The sequence below is a fragment of the Bos javanicus genome, chromosome 1 (assembly GCF_032452875.1).
Source record: "Bos javanicus breed banteng chromosome 1, ARS-OSU_banteng_1.0, whole genome shotgun sequence".
NCBI lineage: Eukaryota > Metazoa > Chordata > Mammalia > Artiodactyla > Bovidae > Bos > Bos javanicus.
This window is the reverse complement of record NC_083868.1, coordinates 151530328-151549459: the sequence shown is the minus strand read 5'-3', so window position 1 is coordinate 151549459 and position 19132 is coordinate 151530328. Positions and strand designations below refer to the sequence as shown.

The following is a 19132-nucleotide window of genomic DNA, read 5'->3' as shown; positions in this document are numbered from 1 at the left end:
AGTAAATAGAATTTTGACCACATCTATAAATACTTCTCAAATATGAAACATAACTACCTGTTCATGGTGGAAAAATTGCAAGTCAGGTCTTAGACTGTGTCCTAACTGTGAACTCTAAATTGTCTGTGTAATGAGTGGACAGAGGATGAGACGGGGGAAAATAATTACAAGGAGCACATAATATTGATGGAACTAGAATGCATCTGGCTACTTCCATTGACTATCCAAAATCACATGTTTCTACATGGTCTGGGGGCCAGAAGAAACTGTTTTATGATTCTGTAAATGTTGTAAATGTTGGTGGTTCATTTTTCCACAAAGCACAGATCAAATAGTCAAGGAACCTCAGAAATTCCTCGTCTTCTGTTGCACTGAATTTCTTATGTAATTTTGTGTGCTCATATGTGTATGAGTCTTGATTTCTAAGTAATATCCACAACAATTTTACATGTTTATGTTTTTGCCTTTTCAGATTTCCAGCTGGCAGTTTTTCAGGTTAAAAGATGAAAATGCTGCTCATTTTGTTCCTTATAATAATTTGTTCCCATGTTTCTGTCAACCAACATTCTGGTAAGGAAAATAATGAAAGGAATTCGTTTCCTTAATTCTCATTATGGAAAATAGATAATATATGAGTCTGACTTGCTTAAAATTTAAGAGTTTTGTTTTGTTTTGTTTTGACTGTGATGATGGGGGTGGGGTGGGGAGTGAAAGCTCAATTTCTTTGATGTCACCCCATGTTCCTTTGAAAACCATTTGTTTCTGGGGTTTATTCCCTTTTCATGATAGAAAGATATGAGAGCTGTTTTCTTGTCCTCCAGTTTCAACTTCTTCTAGGTCTTCTGGGAGGTTGCGTTTTCATGCAACCTTCTCTTTTCACATTAAGTTTGGGCCTGGAAAATTTGAAATGTCTGTTCCTAGTTTGTTTGTTCCAAAATATTTGTCTTGGTCAAACATCCAGATTTGGCTCCAGTTGAAACTGTGTGTCTGCTTATTGTAAAGCAGGTGCTTTTTACCCTGAAGAGGGAACTCCAGAGCTGTCCACTGTCTGTCAGCAGTCTATGTCCAAATGGACTTGAAGTCAAAATACTGGTCAAGCCTTCACGGCCCTTACCATCTCCTAAATAATCAGTCACTTCATGTCCAGGGCCACCTAGATTGGTTTTACAGTTTTGTTTTTTTTTTTCAAGGACTCTGACCTTGGAAGCAACTTTTCTGGAGAGATAAATTCTTCTTTGCCCTGAAAACATATTCCTTTGATGTCTCACTGGACCTGATATTAAGCTTTTCAAAGAGAGGCGATGCTTTTTCTCCAGTTGCTCCATGGTTCAGATACAGTGATGGGCCCATCCTGTGCCAGTGGCTACATTTCTTTTCTCCACCAGGATGTGGGGGTTTGTCTGTGAATAGAAAGCTCACTTTTGGTCCCAAGTTGAGCCACCCTGGGCAGTCCTCACCTGACAGCTCTCGGAGGGGCCCCAGCCTTCTCTCGCTGGTTCCCCTCACTTAGTATTTTCCCAGAGATGCTGCTGGATATAGGATCATCAGAGTCTCAAACTGGCTGAAATCAGGTTGCTTAGAAGAAAAGAAAGGACAATTAGAATCCACTATGCCTTGATTGGACTACTCTAAAGAGAATAAAGTAACATGCAGGGGTACTAAGGCTGTTTTCCTAGCAGTTGTTGACAGGAAAAAACTGAAGTTCCTTTAATTTTATCAGAATTTATATAGTAACTATTTCAAATAATCAGAATATCAGAGTAAAGAGAGACCTTAGATATTTTCTAGTCGAATCTACCCATTTTAATTATGAGGAAACTGAGGCCCAAGTATGTCAGATGGCTTGACAGAGCTGGGAGAATTAGCTGATAACAAAGTTAAGACTCGCATTGCCTGTTCAGTTACACTGTGTTTTCTTAAACATACAACATCAAGACACACACAGGTATGTCCCTCCCTTCCCTGGACAAGACATGGATCTTATAGGACAGTCATGAGAGCTCTGAATTCAAGCCAGCAGACAAACCACCAGCATATTATATTTTGTGCTTGAACCAAATGCTTCTCTATCACATACAAATATAATTTCACATACCTAACATTCAATCTGGCATTGAATGAAGCCTTAAAAGCTCAGCAAAGTATTGCATTCCTATGTAAAAATTACATTATCAATAGAAACTTAAACTGTAATCTCTTTCCTAGCTTAAGGTATACTGGTTTCTGTCACATTTTTCATATGTAAGAATAAATTTACCAATTATAATGCCCACTCATGACTCGTCAAAAGATATCATAAATAATTTTAAGATAGATTAATACATCTCATATTTATGATTTTTAGGATTTTGTAAAACTCATCAATTTGACACTTCGAATACAAAACTAACATGTTTATAAGTTTAATATGTTTATAAGTTAATTAGGTTACTTGTATTGTTTAAAAGGAAGTCAAAATGAAAGGTTATTTTTCAGATTTCTCCATTCAACAAATTTGATTCATTCTCAATGAAACTGTTTATCTTGTTTCTATAAACTGAGGTCAAATTCTGAAAGAAGAAAAGGACACGAAGGGAAATTATCCACTAACCATGTAAAAACCCATGATATTTTACTTCTTTATATGTAGCTATTTCTATTTAATTCCTTGCAAAAGTGGTACTTAATTTCATGATCAGTTCAAATGAGAAGGTGTATAAAAGAATTAGCCTGAGAAACAAATACTTTCATTGAGAGAATATGTATTATTTTTCAGTGCATTGGAAAGATATTACAAAGGCAAGTAAAAGAGGGAAGTCAGTTTTCCCCATGTGGTTGGCATTAAGCTTGGTAGTAAATGTTTGAAGTTTACTTTCACTGTGTTTGTCTGTGGGTTTGTAGGCCCTGAGTATGCTGATGTGGTGTTTCTGGTGGACAGCTCCGACCACCTGGGAATTAAGTCCTTCCCGTTTGTGAAGGCCTTCATCAACAAGATGATCAGCAGCCTCCCCATAGAGGCTGACAAGTACCACGTGGGCCTGGCCCAGTACAGCGATGGGCTCCACAGAGAGTTCCTGCTCAGCACCTTCAAGAGCAGGGGCCCCATGCTGAACCACCTCAAGAAGAACTTCGGGTTCCTGGGGGGCTCCCTGCAGGTTGGGAAGGCTCTCCGGGAGGTGCACAGGGCCTACTTCTCAAGCGGGAGGGACAGGAAACAGTTTCCCCCGATCCTGGTGGTCCTGGCCTCCGGCGAGTCTGAAGATGCTGTGGAAGAGGCTGCCGAAGCGCTGCGCAAAGATGGGGTGAGGATCGTCTCCGTGGGGATGCAGGGCGTGTCCGAGAAGACCCTGAAGGCCATGGCCACGGGCCAGTTCCACTACAACCTCCGGACTGTCAGAGACCTCAGCTCGTTCTCCCAAAACATGACGCAGATTCTCAAGGATGCAGCTCAGTACAAGGACAGGGCAGTCAATGACATCCTTGTGGAAGGTGGGTCAGGGTACGTGTGTAGGGATGATGATGATAAAATACTTTCAGAAAATCAGCATGAGGAAAGGATGCAGACTCTGTGAGCATCTCTTTCCCCAAAAGCTGACCTGCATTTTCAGATGGTAATTTCTGCATGCCCCACGATTGTGGCCTTTTTAATCCAATAAACATGGGAAGCCTTGGTTTTCCGTGTTTCACTTATCTTATTGCCTGTTGTTTATAGGCTGCCTCCTCCCTGCCACCAGCTATCTGAGCTTTCTCCTTGGGGTTCAGCTACTATGTAGTTTCATTTCCAGTTCGTTTAAAAGGACAATTTGCTCCTAAAGAAATCCTTAATTCCTAAAACCATATAAAGTCACCACAGACTGTTACAGCTTGAAACAACTTCAGGGAGTCCAAAACCTCTGTTCCAAGAGAGGAAGCTGCAGGCGCTCTTGGAAGCGATATGACCTGGCCCTGGGCCAGGCTGTGGTCTGGAGTTAGAGCTACACCTGTGTGGGTTCAGCCCCACACTTGCTCCTTCCTGCAGCTGTGTTCTAAATTAGCTTTCCCATGCTCTGCTCCAACTCCAACCTGCTGTCTTGGTCTGTCCCCTTGTACTATTCTATTAGCAAGGATGGCCAAGCCTTTATGAACACCACCCAAGACAGGGACAGGGGAGAGCTGGTAAAAACAAAAAAACAAAAAACTTTGCTTTAAGTGTACAAGTCCAGACAAGTGACATAATAAACTCACATTATGTCTGGTTGTCAGAGTGAAGTGATGTATACTGACAACAGAGAATGCTTTCTTGTAGTAATCTAAGAAAATATGGAATCTTATTACTAGCATTTTCCCCAGATAAAGTATTAGAACATCAACTGCTATTACATTTCCATCCCTTAAGAATGTTTGGACTATAAACTGCTGATTTTAGTAGTGGGTTTTAATACGATAGCAGCAGCTTCTGTTAACTGAGTGACTTTTTATGTGCCAGGCCCCATGCTAAACTTGACATGATCTCATTTAATCGCTACAACAACTCTATGAGATCAATATTCTTGTTACCTGTATTTTACAGATGTAGGAATTGGAGCCTGGAGGTGAGCTAAGGTCCAGCTTTTGTGCCCAGGACCCTTTGATCTCAGCTGCATCATCAGTTTCGATACCTCCTTCCTTAAGTGCAAAACTGCTTGGTTATTCTATGTGTGTTCTATCTATAATTGCTCATAAGTCTACATGTCTTTAATGCTGAGCAGAGAAGCTGAATTAAAACTCTGCCTGTCCATTCCTTGCCCACAGTTTGCCAAGGCCCTTCCGTGGCTGACGTTGTGTTCCTGTTGGATATGTCCACCAACAGCAGCTGGGAGGACTTTGACTATCTTAAAGAATTCCTGGAAGAAAGCATATCTGCTCTGGACATCAAGGAGCACTGCATGAGGGTTGGCCTCGTGGCCTACAGCAACGAGACGAAGGTGATTAACACGCTGAGCAGGGGCGTAAACAAGTCGGAGGTTCTGCAGGACATCCAGAGCCTTGCTCCCCAGGCTGGGAAGGCCTACACTGGAGCCGCCTTGAGGAAGATCAGGAAGGAAGTCTTCAGCGCGCAGCACGGCAGTCGGAAGAACCAGGGGGTGCCGCAGATCGCCGTGCTCGTGACCCACAGCCCGTCCCAGGACAACGTGACCAAGGCCGCCGTGAACCTCCGGCGCCAGGGGGTGATCGTCTTCACCATCGGTGTAGAGGGGGCCAGCGACACCCAGCTGGAGAAGATCGCGTCTCACCCCGCTGAGCAGTACGTGTCCCAGCTGAGGTCCTTCTCTGACCTGGCTGCCCACAACCAGACGTTTCTGAAGAAGCTGCGGAATCAGATCACACACACGGTCTCTGTCATTTCCGAAAGGACCGAAACCCTCAAAGCCGGTAAAGCCTGTTGCGGAGAGCAGGATCAGTCTCATCCTTTTGCTTTTTTCCTTGTCTTGCAGGCATTCTGTCTGCCCAAGGGCTTGGTGGGTGTGATGCAGGGAGAGAGAGTTGAGTTCCTGGTTTCTTAATTTAACCCAATAGTTTAATTTAATTTAGCCAATAATAGGAAATGTAAATTGGGAGAGAATAAAAGCTATTGAGGTGCTGGAATGGGAAGAAGGGATTTTTTTTTTTTTAATTTCCTCTTTTGTGCAGCTTTACTTATATTCTTCATTTCTTGACACCCTGGAACACCTTCCTTAGCTATTTCTCCCCCTGCCTTGCTTCATTTCTTGCCTTTGCCTCTCGTGTTTCTCTGCTCTTTCCTTAGTTTCTTTTTGTGTGTGGACTTTTCTCTCCCTTCTCTCCTTCCCTCGGCCTCAAATTCCAATGTAGAGAATACGCAGGAAGCATGGTCTGGACTGAGGACAGGGTAGTGAATTTACTGGAAAGTATTATTCTAGTATCTGTGAATTTAGCAGGAGACAGAGAGCAAGGTACTTGTATATTTCATACATAGACATGTATGCTACATAAATTATGTGTGTGTACACATATGTCTGCATCCTTCAACATGTATTTATAGCATGTTGACCACAGAAGTGTCATTGCCCAGTGTAAACTAGGCCCCTGACAATACCCCTGTTGTGTTAATTGAGCAGACATGGATGAGGAGTAAATGACTCCTAGGTCCACCATGTCCAGTTAAATACCTTCTTCAGTTAACAGAATGCCAGCTGACCTTTTGCTAAGCAGTTGCTCCCTGGTAAGAGAAGCGAGTTATAGAAAGCATCTTCAAGTTTTCTTTCTGATCTTTTTCTATATTCAAATGGACTCCGGTTCTCGATGCAAATCATCTTAAACAGTCACACACAATTGACCCACCCGGTGCTAAGATTCCCCTGAGTCATGGCAGCAGAACAGGTCCTTCATGCCAAGAAGCTGTTTCCATGTTTTCTGTCTGATGAGGCCGGTGTTGGCCCTTCCTCTCTCCTGCCTCCAGGTCTCTGTCCCACTTGCCAGATGCCACACTCAGTTCTGGGTTGCATTTTAGGTTGTGTGGACACGGAGGAAGCAGACATCTACCTGCTCATCGATGGCTCCGGGAGCACCCAGGCCACAGACTTCCAGGAGATGAAGACCTTCCTGTCAGAGGTCGCAGGGATGTTCAACATCGCTCCCCAGAAGGTGCGGGTTGGGGCTGTCCAGTACGCCGACCGCTGGGACTTGGAATTTGAGATCAGTAAATACACGAACAAGCACGACGTCAGAAAGGCCATCGAGAACATCAGGCAGATGGGCGGGAACAGGAACACGGGCGCCGCCTTGAACTTCACCCTGGGGCTGCTGCAGAGGGCAAAGCAGCAGCGGGGAGGCAGAGTGCCCTGCCACCTCGTCGTGCTGACCAACGGTGCGTCCCGGGACAGCGTCTCGGGGCCCGCAAACAGACTGAGCGAGGAGCTCGTCCACGTCTATGCCATCGGGGTCAGGGAGGCTAACCAGACTCAGCTGCGCGAAATCGCCGGCGAGGAGAAACGGGTCTACTACGTGCATGACTTTGATGCCTTGAAAGACATAAGAAACCAGGTTGTTCAAGAAATCTGTGCTGAAGAAGGTAGGACTCCTTACCTTTGGACTTCAGCTCCCAAGCTGCCTCCCTGCAGTATTTTCTTAAATGTTTTGTTGCTGTTGTTGAAGTATAGTTGATTTACAATGTTCTGTTAACTTCTGCTCTGCAGTGCCACATGTAGAAACATTCTTTTCCATATGCTTTTCCGTTTATGGGATAGATCCCTGTGCTATGCAGTAGGACCTTGTTGTTTCTCCATTCTATATAGTTGGCTTCTGCACCCTTCAGTATTTGACATTGCATGTGTGGAGAAAGGGCATAAATATCCCAGCTGAAATTTCTTGACTTTGTAGAGCTGTTTATTCCCCAGAACAAAATGGAGGACCCATTAGAGTGTTGCTCTATTACCTGATGTATAAAAAGAGTGTTTTATGTTTATTTAAATTGCTTTTTAACAAACCCTGTATAAAATCTTCTAGAGCTAGGTAAGTAATTTTCAACCAGGGGTGACTTCCCCCCACCGGGGGATAGTTAGCAATGTCTAAAGACTTGGTGGTCATAACTGGGGGAAGTGCTAGTTAATTGGCTTCTGCTGCTGCTGCTAAGTCGCGTCAGTCGTGTCCGACTCTGTGCAACCCCATAGACAGCAGCCCACCAGGCTCCACCATTCCTGGGATTCTCCAGGCACTGGAGAACACTGGAGTGGGTTGCCATTTCCTTCTCCAATGCATGAAAAGTGAAAGTGAAGTCGCTCAGTTGTGTCCGACTCTTAGCGACCCCATGGACTGCAGCCTTTCAGGCTCCTCCATCCATGGGATTTTCCAGGCAAGAGTACTGGAGTGGGGTGCCATTGCCTTCTCCGAATTGGCTTCTAAGAAGTATTATTTAGTATCTCCCTACAAATTCCTATGAGGATAGATCTATGATTAGACCGTTGCATGTGTAATATGATCAAATGATTTCTGATTTTAAGGAGTATTGGGGGTTTATTTAATAACTTTGTAATAAAACTTGTATGAAATCTTCTAGCGTTAGATCAGTAGTTTTAAACCAGGGGTGATTTTGTCCCTAAGGGGATGGTTAGAAATGTCTAGAGACATTTACTTTTGGGGGTCATCATTGGGGGGCATCTAACAGGTAGAGTACAGGGATCCTGCTAAACATTCTTCAGCATCCTGCAGTGCCTGGATTGCCGTCCACAGTACAAACTTTCCAACCACAATGTTAGTTGTGCTGAGGTTGAGAAGCCCTGGGTTATACGTTAAATAATAAAGAGAATAGGTTCCCCTTCATCATCTTCAACGCTTCATTTACCTGCTAACAACCCTTAGCAAGCACACACTTAACTTCGTATAGAATTGTTTGTGTTTTAGATTTTCCTGTTCACTCTTCATCTTTTCACATGAAGCCAACTTGAATATACATCTCCTTTCTCCCGTGCAGCCTGCAAAGAGATGAAGGCCGACATCATGTTCCTGGTGGACAGTTCTGGCAGTATAGGACTAGAGAACTTCATCAAAATGAAAACATTTATGAAGAACCTGGTGAGCAAATCTCAGATCAGGGCAGATCGAGTGCAAATCGGTGTGGTCCAGTTCAGCGACGTCAATAAGGAAGAGTTTCAGCTCAACAGATACACATCCCAGGAGGAAATTTCAGATGCAATAGACCGAATGGCTCACATTGGAGAAACCACCTTGATGGGTAGCGCCCTGACCTTTGTGTCTCAGTACTTCAGCCCTGCCAAGGGAGCCCGGCCCAATGTCAGGAAATTCCTCATCCTCATCACGGACGGTGAGGCTCAGGACATAGTCAAGGACCCAGCGGTGGCACTTCGGGAAGAAGGCATCATTATCTACTCTGTAGGGGTGTTTGGCTCCAACGTCACCCAGCTGGAAGAGATCAGCGGGAGGCCAGAGATGGTTTTTTATGTTGAGAATTTTGACATTCTGAAGCACATTGAGGATGACCTTGTGTTTGGAATATGCAGCCCCCATGAAGGTAAGCATGGGGACATTCACCAGGGGGATCACTGAAACACCACATATCCATGTGGGTCCTTGCCTCTTGAACTAAGCAATCTACTATTTGAACACTATAAACCAGTTTTGTTCAATTGAACTATTTATCCTAGTGGCTTTTGGCTCACGTAGAGAAATGCAAGTTTCCTCAACAGAACTGTTAAAATCAGACAGTAAGGAACAATTCAGATCTACCTAGGTTCTTTCCCATTTGTAGACAAAGCACTAGGGGGATGAATCCTCCATTTAAGGAAAATAGTACCATACAGGATTTTAGGTCTGGTTCCCTAGTAGGATCTGAATCAGGAGTTCTTACGGAAGCAATTTATTTACTTATTGCTTTAAAAAAATTTATTGAAGTATAGCTGATTTACAATGTCATGTTAGTTTCAGGTGTGCAGCAAAGTGATTCAGTTACACATACATACAGTGTGTGTGTGCGTATGTGTGTGTGTGTGTATTCTTTTTCATATTCTTTTCCCTTATAGGTTATTATAAAATATTGAGTATAGTTCCCTATGCTATATAGTAGATCCTTGTTGGTTGTCTATTTTATGTATATATATGTTAATCCCAGCCTCATAATTTATCCCTCCCCCTACTTTCCCCTTTAGTAACTATAAGTTCATTTTCTATGTCTGTGAGTTTGTTTTGTAAATAAGTCTACCTGTATCTTTTTTTTAAGATTTTTAAGATTCTGCAAATAAGTGATATATAATATTTGTCTCTTTCTGTCGGACTTAATTTAGTAGGATAATCTCTAGGTCCATCCATGTTGCTGGAAATGACATTATTTCATCCTTTTTATGACTGAATGATATTCATTCATTTCATATAAGTATTCATTTAAAATACTTATATGAAATGAGATAATCTTTGTAAAAACATGTCGATATTTATTAAATCTTATAAAGGAGGGATAAGATATAGGAACTTGAGCAATGGATGCTTCAGAGGAGATAAATGGGTAGTCATCACGGTGTTCCCAGGGTGCTGCAGAATGAAAGTAATAACAGTTCAGCAGGAATAAGGGACCCATGGGGCCTGACAACAGAGGCATTCTGGAAAACTTCTAGGAAGGAGATGAATCTTAATGGAATTTTAAAGGAAAAAAGGGACGTCATCGTGTTGTTCAAATAACAGTTCTGGCCAACCTGCACTAGAAGTATTGGTGACTGCAATCTATGTTTTGTGGCTAGAGGAGTACACCTGGATTGTGCGTCCCGGTAACTCCAACCAACACAAATATGACCTCTTTGAAGGGTGCTTTGACTGAACAGCCTACCCTGCAGCCTCCCGGGTGATCCAAGCAGGCTCCCCTGAGCAGCTGAAGGCCCAGGGGACAGCGCTTCTATTTGTGTGGAACCAGACTTTCTGGGTGATGTGGTCACGGCTCTGTACATGTGGCCTCCAGTTAGGTGGGTAAGTGTATTGGCTTTAGGGTTTGCAACAACCCTACCATGTTGTAGGGAAGTGGCTCCAAAGAAGGGAATGTGGTGAGCCTTGGGGAAGGGTTAGGGAAACCTTCTCACAATTCCATTTCTCCAAAATGAATGAGGTAACAGTTAAAACATACCTTCCTCAGGCCTGTAGACAGACGGTGCTACATAAAGGCTAAATCGTTCACCATCCTACAGTTCCACTTCTCTAGAATGAATGAGTTGGAGTTTGGAACTCTGCACTTGAGAATACAATGTGATACACACATGGATTACTTTACTTTTCCATGGCATTGACCCCACATTTAAAAAGTTAATGAGAGGTCATGCTAGGATCACTTGGTTGGGCCAAGTGTGGAACGGGCTAATTTCTATAACAAAGCCCAGACATTAATACAGATTATGTTTTAAGAAAGTCAGAAAAGGAGAAAATGCAACCTTGGAAAGTTAGCCATGAAGAAAATATAGTGTTGCCAAATTTATTTTCATTTGGTCATTTCCCCAAGGTTTATCTTAAGAATAAAACCTCATGATCCCTGTGGCTTAAAAAAAAAAAATATAGACAGATTTGCATAAATGAAAGCACATGTTGAAGGTACCACTTACACAGGAAAATTTCCTCAGAATTATGAATTGGGTTTTTTTGGTCCAAAAGCACTTGTCCTGTTTATCTCTGATGTCCTGTGACTGTCACGCCACCCGCTTCCCACCCACTGCAGCAGGCTTCATATCACATCTGCCTTGTCCTAAAAGAGACACAAATGAGTATGTGTACTGTGTCTGTTATCCAGAGAGCAAACATCCAGATGCACAGCTTGATCCTATGGAGGGGACACCCTGGCATTTAAAATGCGGGGGGACAGGGTGGGGGATGTGAATCCCCCATAATGTGCAAGGCTAATCTCATCAGTTTTCCTTTTCCTTCCTCTTTCAGAATGCAAGCGCATTGAAGTTTTAGACGTCGTGTTTGTAATCGACAGCTCTGGCAGCATTGACCATGACGAATACAATATCATGAAGGACTTTATGATCGACTTGGTGAAAAAAGCTGATGTGGGCAAGAATCACGTCCGGTTTGGGGCTCTGAAGTACGCGGATGACCCAGAGGTGCTGTTTTATCTGGATAACCTGGACACCAAATGGGAGGTGATTTCGGTGCTCCAGAATGATCAGCCCTTGGGGGGCAACACTTACACCGCTGAGGCCCTGGGCTTCTCAGACCACATGTTCACGGAAGCCCGGGGCAGCCGTCTGCACAAAGGGGTCCCACAGGTCCTCATCGTGATCACCGATGGGGAATCCCACGATGCCGATAAGCTCAATGCTACAGCCAAGGCCTTGCGAGACAAGGGCATCCTTGTCCTGGCCGTGGGCATTGCCGGTGCCAACCCTGTGGAGCTGCTGGCCATGGCAGGATCGAGTGACAAGTACTTCTTCGTGGAAACTTTTGGAGGTCTGAAGGGGATATTTTCAGATGTGTCTGCCAGCGTATGTAACTCTTCAAAAGTAGGTAAGATTCATCCATTACATTTTCTTAATTATCAGAAGAGGTCCAAATAAGCGGGAAACCAAATGGGGCACTGAAGATTCTATAGAAGTTCCCACCTTGTGAAATCTTCAACCTTCTACACCTCTGCATAAATTCTTCCAGTGATGGAAAATTCACCGTTTTTTTTTTTTTTTTTTTTTCTGTTGATGAAGAGGGGCTATACTTCCTTTTTTAATTAAAAAAATTTTTTTTTAAATTTTTATTGACACCAGAAACATTTTGTATCGGGGTATAGCCAATGAACAATGTGGTGGTAGTTTCAGGTGAACAGTGAAGGGACTCAGCGCTTCATACACATGTATCCATTCTCCCCCAAGCCCCCTCCCACCCAGGCTGGCACATAACATGGAGCAGGAACCATGTGCTACACAATAGGTCCTGCTATATTTAAAATGAATAACCAACAAAATTCACCATTTTTTGAACAGACTGTATTTATTGGAACACAAATGGGTTTTTGCACGCCACTTTCACCCACAGAAAGTTCTTCTTTCTGTTTACACTAGAAATCAAGTCCCTCTCGTGCTCAGAACCACTGGCTGGAGTCCTGTCTCCTCCAGTCCGGAAGTTCCCTGTGCCTTTGCAGGTTTCTGTTACGGCACAGGCTCATTTGAAACATGGAGCCCAGTGCTAAACACCCAGTTTTAGGCTCAGATGTTTCCGGAGCAGAGAGCACACAGGACTTCTGCCCTAGGTGCTATGTTTCTGTTCTGGCAGCTCGAAATTGCACTGCCACATCCATGTATGTATTCATTCATTCATGTGTTCAGCTGCCAATTTACGGTTTCTTATCAAAGGGAGATTATGGTCTTTTAAAACTCCTTAGTATTTTTATTAGGATGTGTTTTACTAAAAATACCAAGTATTTTTGTTAAGAGAGTTAATATTAACCTAGGATTTCAATATCTTGGTGCAGTTCCTTTTAAAAATTATTTAACTTTCCTGTTTTTCATATGCTATGCCTCCTGAGACTACAGCTACTATCTTTTTCGTTCACAAAACTAACAAAATCCATCTGGATCTCAACAAAAGCTGGGATGAGTCTCTTACCTTCTACTGGCCAATGTCTTAAATTCAGTCTGACCTTTTCAAGTCCACTGTAGAAGTCGAAACTGAATTTTTATATTGAATGTTCTCCCTTGGGCACAAAGAAAGTTCATTTCCTTTATTTGAATCTGAAACAAAGGCATTTAATGAACTAACCAGTTCCTGAAGGATCTATTCACCCGATAGTTTATCTCTACCTTGTTTATCTCAGTTACAGAAATCTCAAGATATCTTTCATCTTTTCTGAGGCTAAAATGAGAATTAATAATGTTAGGTCAGTGATGAGCTCTATGGGGAATTCAAGGAAATTTTAATGCTTTCCAGAAGGCTGAAGAACACACATGAGCATGCGCCAAGCATAACTCACTCACTGGCAATGGCCTTTCACATTCTTTTTGTTAATTTGCTGTGATAAGACAAGGGCAGCATAGTGCACTAAACCATCGTGAATTGTTCAAAATCACTTCTCTCAAGTCGACATTTTTGCCTGTATGCACCAGAAAGCAGGCTCGTTAGGAGACAAAGAGACTAGATAGAGGCTTGAAGTCTTGTGTCTTAAAACTCAATTTGCCAGAAACGAGAAAAGTGCTTATTGACTGAACTGGCCAGCAAGGCCAAGTCAATAATAAAGACCATCTGTCTGTTTGTTCGCATCCCTAGATGGATGTGTCATTTATTTTTCTTGTTATGCTACCACTGTCACTGGGCTTTCTGGAAGTCAAGCCTAGATTGCAGGTGAGAGCTCATTTTCTGTCACATCACCCCCAGTTCGCCAGCATCTCAGAAAAGAAAATGGTGTGAAGCCAGACAGAAAAGAGAAGCCTAAAAGGATGTGGGACTATGCCTCACACTGACCCTATGGCAGGGTTGTGTGTCTCTGTTTTCTTTCCAATTAATGGGACCACAGGGTGGCATAAGCTAAAACACCACCTTCAGAAATAGCATTTCCCTATCAGTTCAATTCAGCTGCTGAGTCGTGTCCAACTCTTTGCAACCCCATGGACTGCAGCATGCCAGGCTTCCCTGTCCATCACCAACTCCCAGAGTCTAGTCAAACTCATGTCGGTCAAATTGGTGCTGACATCCAACTATCTCATCCTCTGCCATCCCCTTCTCCTCCTGCCTTCAATCCTTCCCAACATCAGGGTCTTTCCAAATGAGTCAGTTCTTCGCATCAGGTGGCCAAAATATTGGAGTTTCATCCATAACATCAGTCCTTCCAATGAATATTCAGGACTGATGTCATTTAGGATTGACTGGTCTGACCACCTTGTAGTCCAAGGGACTCCTCAAAGTCTTCTCCAGCACCACAGTTCAAAAGCATCAATTCTTCAGTGCTCAGCTTTCTTCACAGTCCAACTCCCACATGCATACATGACCACAGGAAAAACCATAGCCTTGACTAGAGGGACCTTTGTTGGCCAAGTAGTGTTTCTGCCTTTTAATATGCTGTCTAGGTTGGTCATAACTTTCCTTCCAAGGAGCAAGCATCTTTTAATTTCATGGCTGCAGTTACCATCTGCAGTAATTTTCGAGCCCAAGAAAATAAAGTCTGTCACATTTCCCATTGTTTCCCCATCTATTTACCATGAAGTGATGGGAGCAGATACCATGATCTTCGTTTTTTGAATGTTGAGTTTTAAGTCAACTTTTTCACTCTCCTCTTTCACTTCCATGAAAAGGCTGTTTAGTTCCTTTTTGCTTTCTGCTATGAGGGTGGTGTCATCTGCATATCTGAAGTTATTGCTATTTCTCCTGGCAATCTTGATTCCAGCTTGTGCTTCAACCATTTTTTCTTCTTGAGGATGGTTTTGACCATGGCCACCTATACAGTGTTACAAACCTCCATCCATAGTTCTTTAGGCACTCTGTGTATCAGATCTAATCTAATCTAATCTAATCATAAGGGATTTGATTTAGGTCATACCTGAATGGTCTAGTGGTTTTCCCTATTTTCTTCAATTTAAGTTTAGTTTTGCAATAATGAGTTCATGATGTGAGCCACAGTCAGCTTCCAGTCTTGTTCATTTGACTTCCCCTGCTCAGTTAGAGAAAGAATAACAATCTGATTTTGTTGTTGTGTTCTTTGTAGACTGTGAAATTGAAAAAGTTGATCTCGTGTTCCTCATGGATGGTTCAAATAGCATTCATCCAGATGACTTTAGGAAGATGAAGGAATTCTTGGCATCTGTCATTCAAGACTTTGATATCAGTAACAACCGAGTGCGTATAGGAGCTGCCCAATTCAGCCACACTTACCAGCCAGAGTTCCCCCTGGGAATGTTCATCGGCAAGGAGGAGATCTCATTTCAGATTGAAAACATCAAGCAGATCTTTGGATACACCCACATCGGTGCCGCCCTCCGGCAGGTGGGGCACTACTTCCGGCCGGACATGGGCAGCCGGATTCACGCAGGTACCCCCCAGGTGCTGCTGGTCCTCACGGACGGCCAGTCCCAAGACGAGGTGGCTCAGGCTGCCGAAGAGCTGAGACACAAAGGCATCGACATTTACTCCGTGGGCATTGGGGATGTGGATGACCAGCAGCTCGTTCAGATCACCGGGACCGCGAATAAGAAGCTGACAGTTCACAACTTTGATGAACTGAAGAAGGTCAAGAAGAGGATTGTTCGTAACATCTGTTCCCCCCGGGGTGACAGCAGTGAGTATCCAACAGGTCCCTAGGGTCTCTGCCTTCTCTGGGGCTGCGGGGAGAATGCAGATTTGTGCCTGTTGATTTCAAATGGAACCTTTCACAGTTATCAAGTGTTTTCTGTCCCTTGTAGATTGAGACACAGGATGAGCCTCTTGTCAGTTTTCCTCTCCTGGGAGAGTATGCCCTCTTTGTGATGGGAATGCCTCACCTTCTGAAGGTGTGAGGACAAGGCCTGTTTACACTCTGGGTGGTTTCAGAGGCTGAAGAATGTGTTCCCCGAAAACAAACTATTTGACAGATTTGGGTTGCCTAGCAGTGGGGCTGCCAACTGCTGCCACAGGTAGTGAGGGAGTATCTTAGAGTTTAGAGTGTTAATATGAAATTTCAACACAGAAGTTGGTAAATATTTTCTTAAAAATTAGCACATTTTGACATTTTTTTCCAACAGATGGAAGAAAAGGTCTTGAAGGAGAAATAACTTTCTATTTTTATAAAAGTCCCCACTGGGTTGGCTGTGATTCTGTATAACTATCTATGGTAAAGAGTAAGCCTAGATTTCCACCAGGGAGAGGAAGGCTACACGGTTGTTAAGAGGCAGCTCTGGAGATGAGTGGTTGGTGGACTACAAATGCCCATTTAATAGCCACTTTTTCCTGCACAAGTGGCTTAACTCTCCTAAGTTTAATTTTCTCATCTGTAAAAATAAACCACAAAGCGTCTAGTTCAAATGAAATGAGGGAACGCATATTTAACATTACTTTGAATAAACGTGACACCTGGGCCATCGTCCTCAAGTCACTGCACTTCTGTCTACCATCGACCCATTCGATTCATTCATGGGGTCACCTCTTGCCTTGCCCCCAGCCACTTTAAAGAAGTAAGTGGCCCTCTTCTTGGTGATGAATATGTCCATCCTTGGATAACTCTTCAGACTCCACACTCAGTCAAGTTCACTGTGCTTTCCCTGCTGCAGGCCGATCACCACGACCATTTTAGCTGGTCGGCATTTTAGCTCTCATCCCCCACCTCCCGTGATGCCCCCTCCTCCCAGGCCTTGCCATCTCCTTACTGATCATGGTGTCCAACCTCTCCAGCATGGGCTGGCCAAGGGAGATGGGCCAAAGAGGATCAGGAAAGTTCTTCACTTGATGGTACTTTTCAGAACTCCATTTTCTCAGCAACCCTTGTGTAAACTGGGCCCACTCATGACTGCTTCAAAGACTTCCCCTTCTGCACATTTGTCAGAGGCATCTGTCCCTTGAGGAAAGTGAGCATCTCTCAATTCCAGCTGTTCCCTTATGCCTTCCTCATCTTTGGGGCATCTAGGGATGCCTCCCGCTTTATCTTGGAGAAGGCAATGGCAACCCACTCCAGTACTCTTGCCTGGAAAATCCCATGGATGGAGGAGCCTGGTAGGCTGCAGTCCATGTGGTCACTAAGAGTCGGACACGACTGAGTGACTTCACTTTCACTTTTCACTTTCATGCATTGGAGAAGGAAATGGCGACCCACTCCAGTGTTCTTGCCTAGAGAATCCCAGGGACAGAGGAGCCTGATGGGCTGCCGTCTATGGGGTCACACAGAGTCGGACACAACTGAAGTGACTTAGCAGCAGCAGCCCGCTTTATCTGCTGCTATCTCTTTGCCCCTCCAGGCAGCTTTCTTGGATGGGAGACCAGAGAAGCCCAACACAGCTCTTTCTTATGTGCAGCAGTATCAACTCCATGGGAAACAATTATGTGTCAGTTTCCCCAGGAAACTCTGGAAGTTCCAGCCCCTCAGTGTCGGTGTTCCAGTGTGGGTGCCTCTCCTTTATAGAAGGCAACATTACATCATGTCTCACTCTTTAGAACTTCTTGACCGTATCATCTCCAGGTTGCTTCTCAGAGTGCTTCTCTCTTCACTTAAAGAGAACATTATCTCCTCTCTTTGTGTGTCTGTGTGTGTGTGTGTGTGTGTGCATGCACTTGTGGGCAGAGACTCATGGCACACCAACTGTCCCCTCCATAAGTCTTCTGGGCTCTAAGCACAAACCTTCCATAAGACCCAGTGTGTGAACCAAAGTTTAAGAGTCCTGCCATTGGTCAGGACTGTCTATGTAAATTGCACCCCACTTTCCTCCCATACTTTGTAATGTGCCTGGTGACCTCAGCCAAACCTTCCACATGAATTTCCTGTTTCACATGAAATGCCCATTTCCATTTATTCACATCAGGCTGAAAATGATCTTGGAACTATTTAATCTGTCCTTAATAGGGTGAAAGAAAGCCAAGTGGAAAGTCAAAACAGAAGTCATGAATGTATAAATAAATAAGAAAAGTACACTTTAAAGATAATTCAAGTGATTACTATAACAAACAAGAATGTGTGAGGCCTTTGTGGCCAAGCTGTGGTCTGAGGACTAATGAGGTTGGAATGATAAAGCCTGTGCAAACACGGTGGAGGATACCAGCTCCTCTTGAAAATAAGCTCCCAAATCAAGGGGAATCAGACAGTAGCTTGATGTGTCTCAAAAGAAACCAGATTCAGAGCCTGAACATCCAGCTTTGCTTCTTATTAAAACATGCACCACTTTGGAGTGGTCACTAGCCTTTCTTAGTTTTCTCATTTGTGCAGTTAAATTATTTCTGTTTCTCTGATTGTACTTAGGATTTAGTTTATGGGAAAGGATGGTTAGCTGCATGGAGATATGAGGGAAACATCAGTATTTCTTGTGCCTCTATGGAGGGTCACGCATTTTCAAATATTGTAAATGCATTATCTCATTAAACTCCCAAACTCTCTGTTTGTATTTTCATTCCCATTTACAAATGAGGAAAAGGGAGCTCTAAGGAATATTGGAAGCCCAGCCCAGATTATACGGAAGGCAACAAACTAAGCAAACTTCTATGTCTGTCTGATTCCAACACATTTGTGGGTTGTTAAATTTGTTGATATAGTGGCTGTCTAGGTTATCTGGTGTTCATGTTATAAATATTGTGCTTCAACTATGAAGTGCTGGAACTTATTAAGACATCATGGATTTATATCTCAAAAGCTTCTGCTATGTAAAGAAGCCACTCCCTGCTAGGCTGTCCCTTCCAGCAGCATAATATAGCACTTGAAACCTGCATGACCTAGCATCACTGGCCACCCAGGAGGTGGTGAAAATAAGGTCATTCAGTGCAGGGACTCCAGACAGGCCTGGATCTCATTCCCACATGCGAGATCCACAATAGCAACCGTGAGACCTCGGGCAAGCCTCTCTAGGCCACAGCATCTTCTTCTGCAAAATGAGTATTAGAAGCATTTCTGCTTATTCTGTGTGTCATAGGGACACGTGAGGAATGCATGAGAACAAGCTCGTGTAAATATTCAGTGAGTCTTAGTAACTCTCATAGCGTATTGCCAAAGGTATCTTGAAGTGATTTTATAAGTCCAGGTGCATGGACTGATAGA

The 19132-nt window shown here is 43.5% G+C and overlaps 1 protein-coding gene across 1 annotated transcript in view; it reads left to right on the top strand.

The window, feature by feature from the left end:
* The first annotated feature begins 476 nt into the window (after positions 1-476).
* The window catches only part of COL6A6 (collagen type VI alpha 6 chain), a 116288-nt gene continuing 97632 nt past the window's right edge, over positions 477-19132 (top strand). Inside the window, exons 1-7 of the mRNA XM_061424879.1 lie at positions 477-570; positions 2881-3468; positions 4750-5370; positions 6467-7027; positions 8426-8983; positions 11377-11952; positions 15131-15700. Coding sequence (XP_061280863.1) covers positions 504-570; positions 2881-3468; positions 4750-5370; positions 6467-7027; positions 8426-8983; positions 11377-11952; positions 15131-15700 — 3541 coding nt within the window. The 5' untranslated portion in view covers positions 477-503. The remainder of the gene's footprint in view (positions 571-2880; positions 3469-4749; positions 5371-6466; positions 7028-8425; positions 8984-11376; positions 11953-15130; positions 15701-19132) is intronic.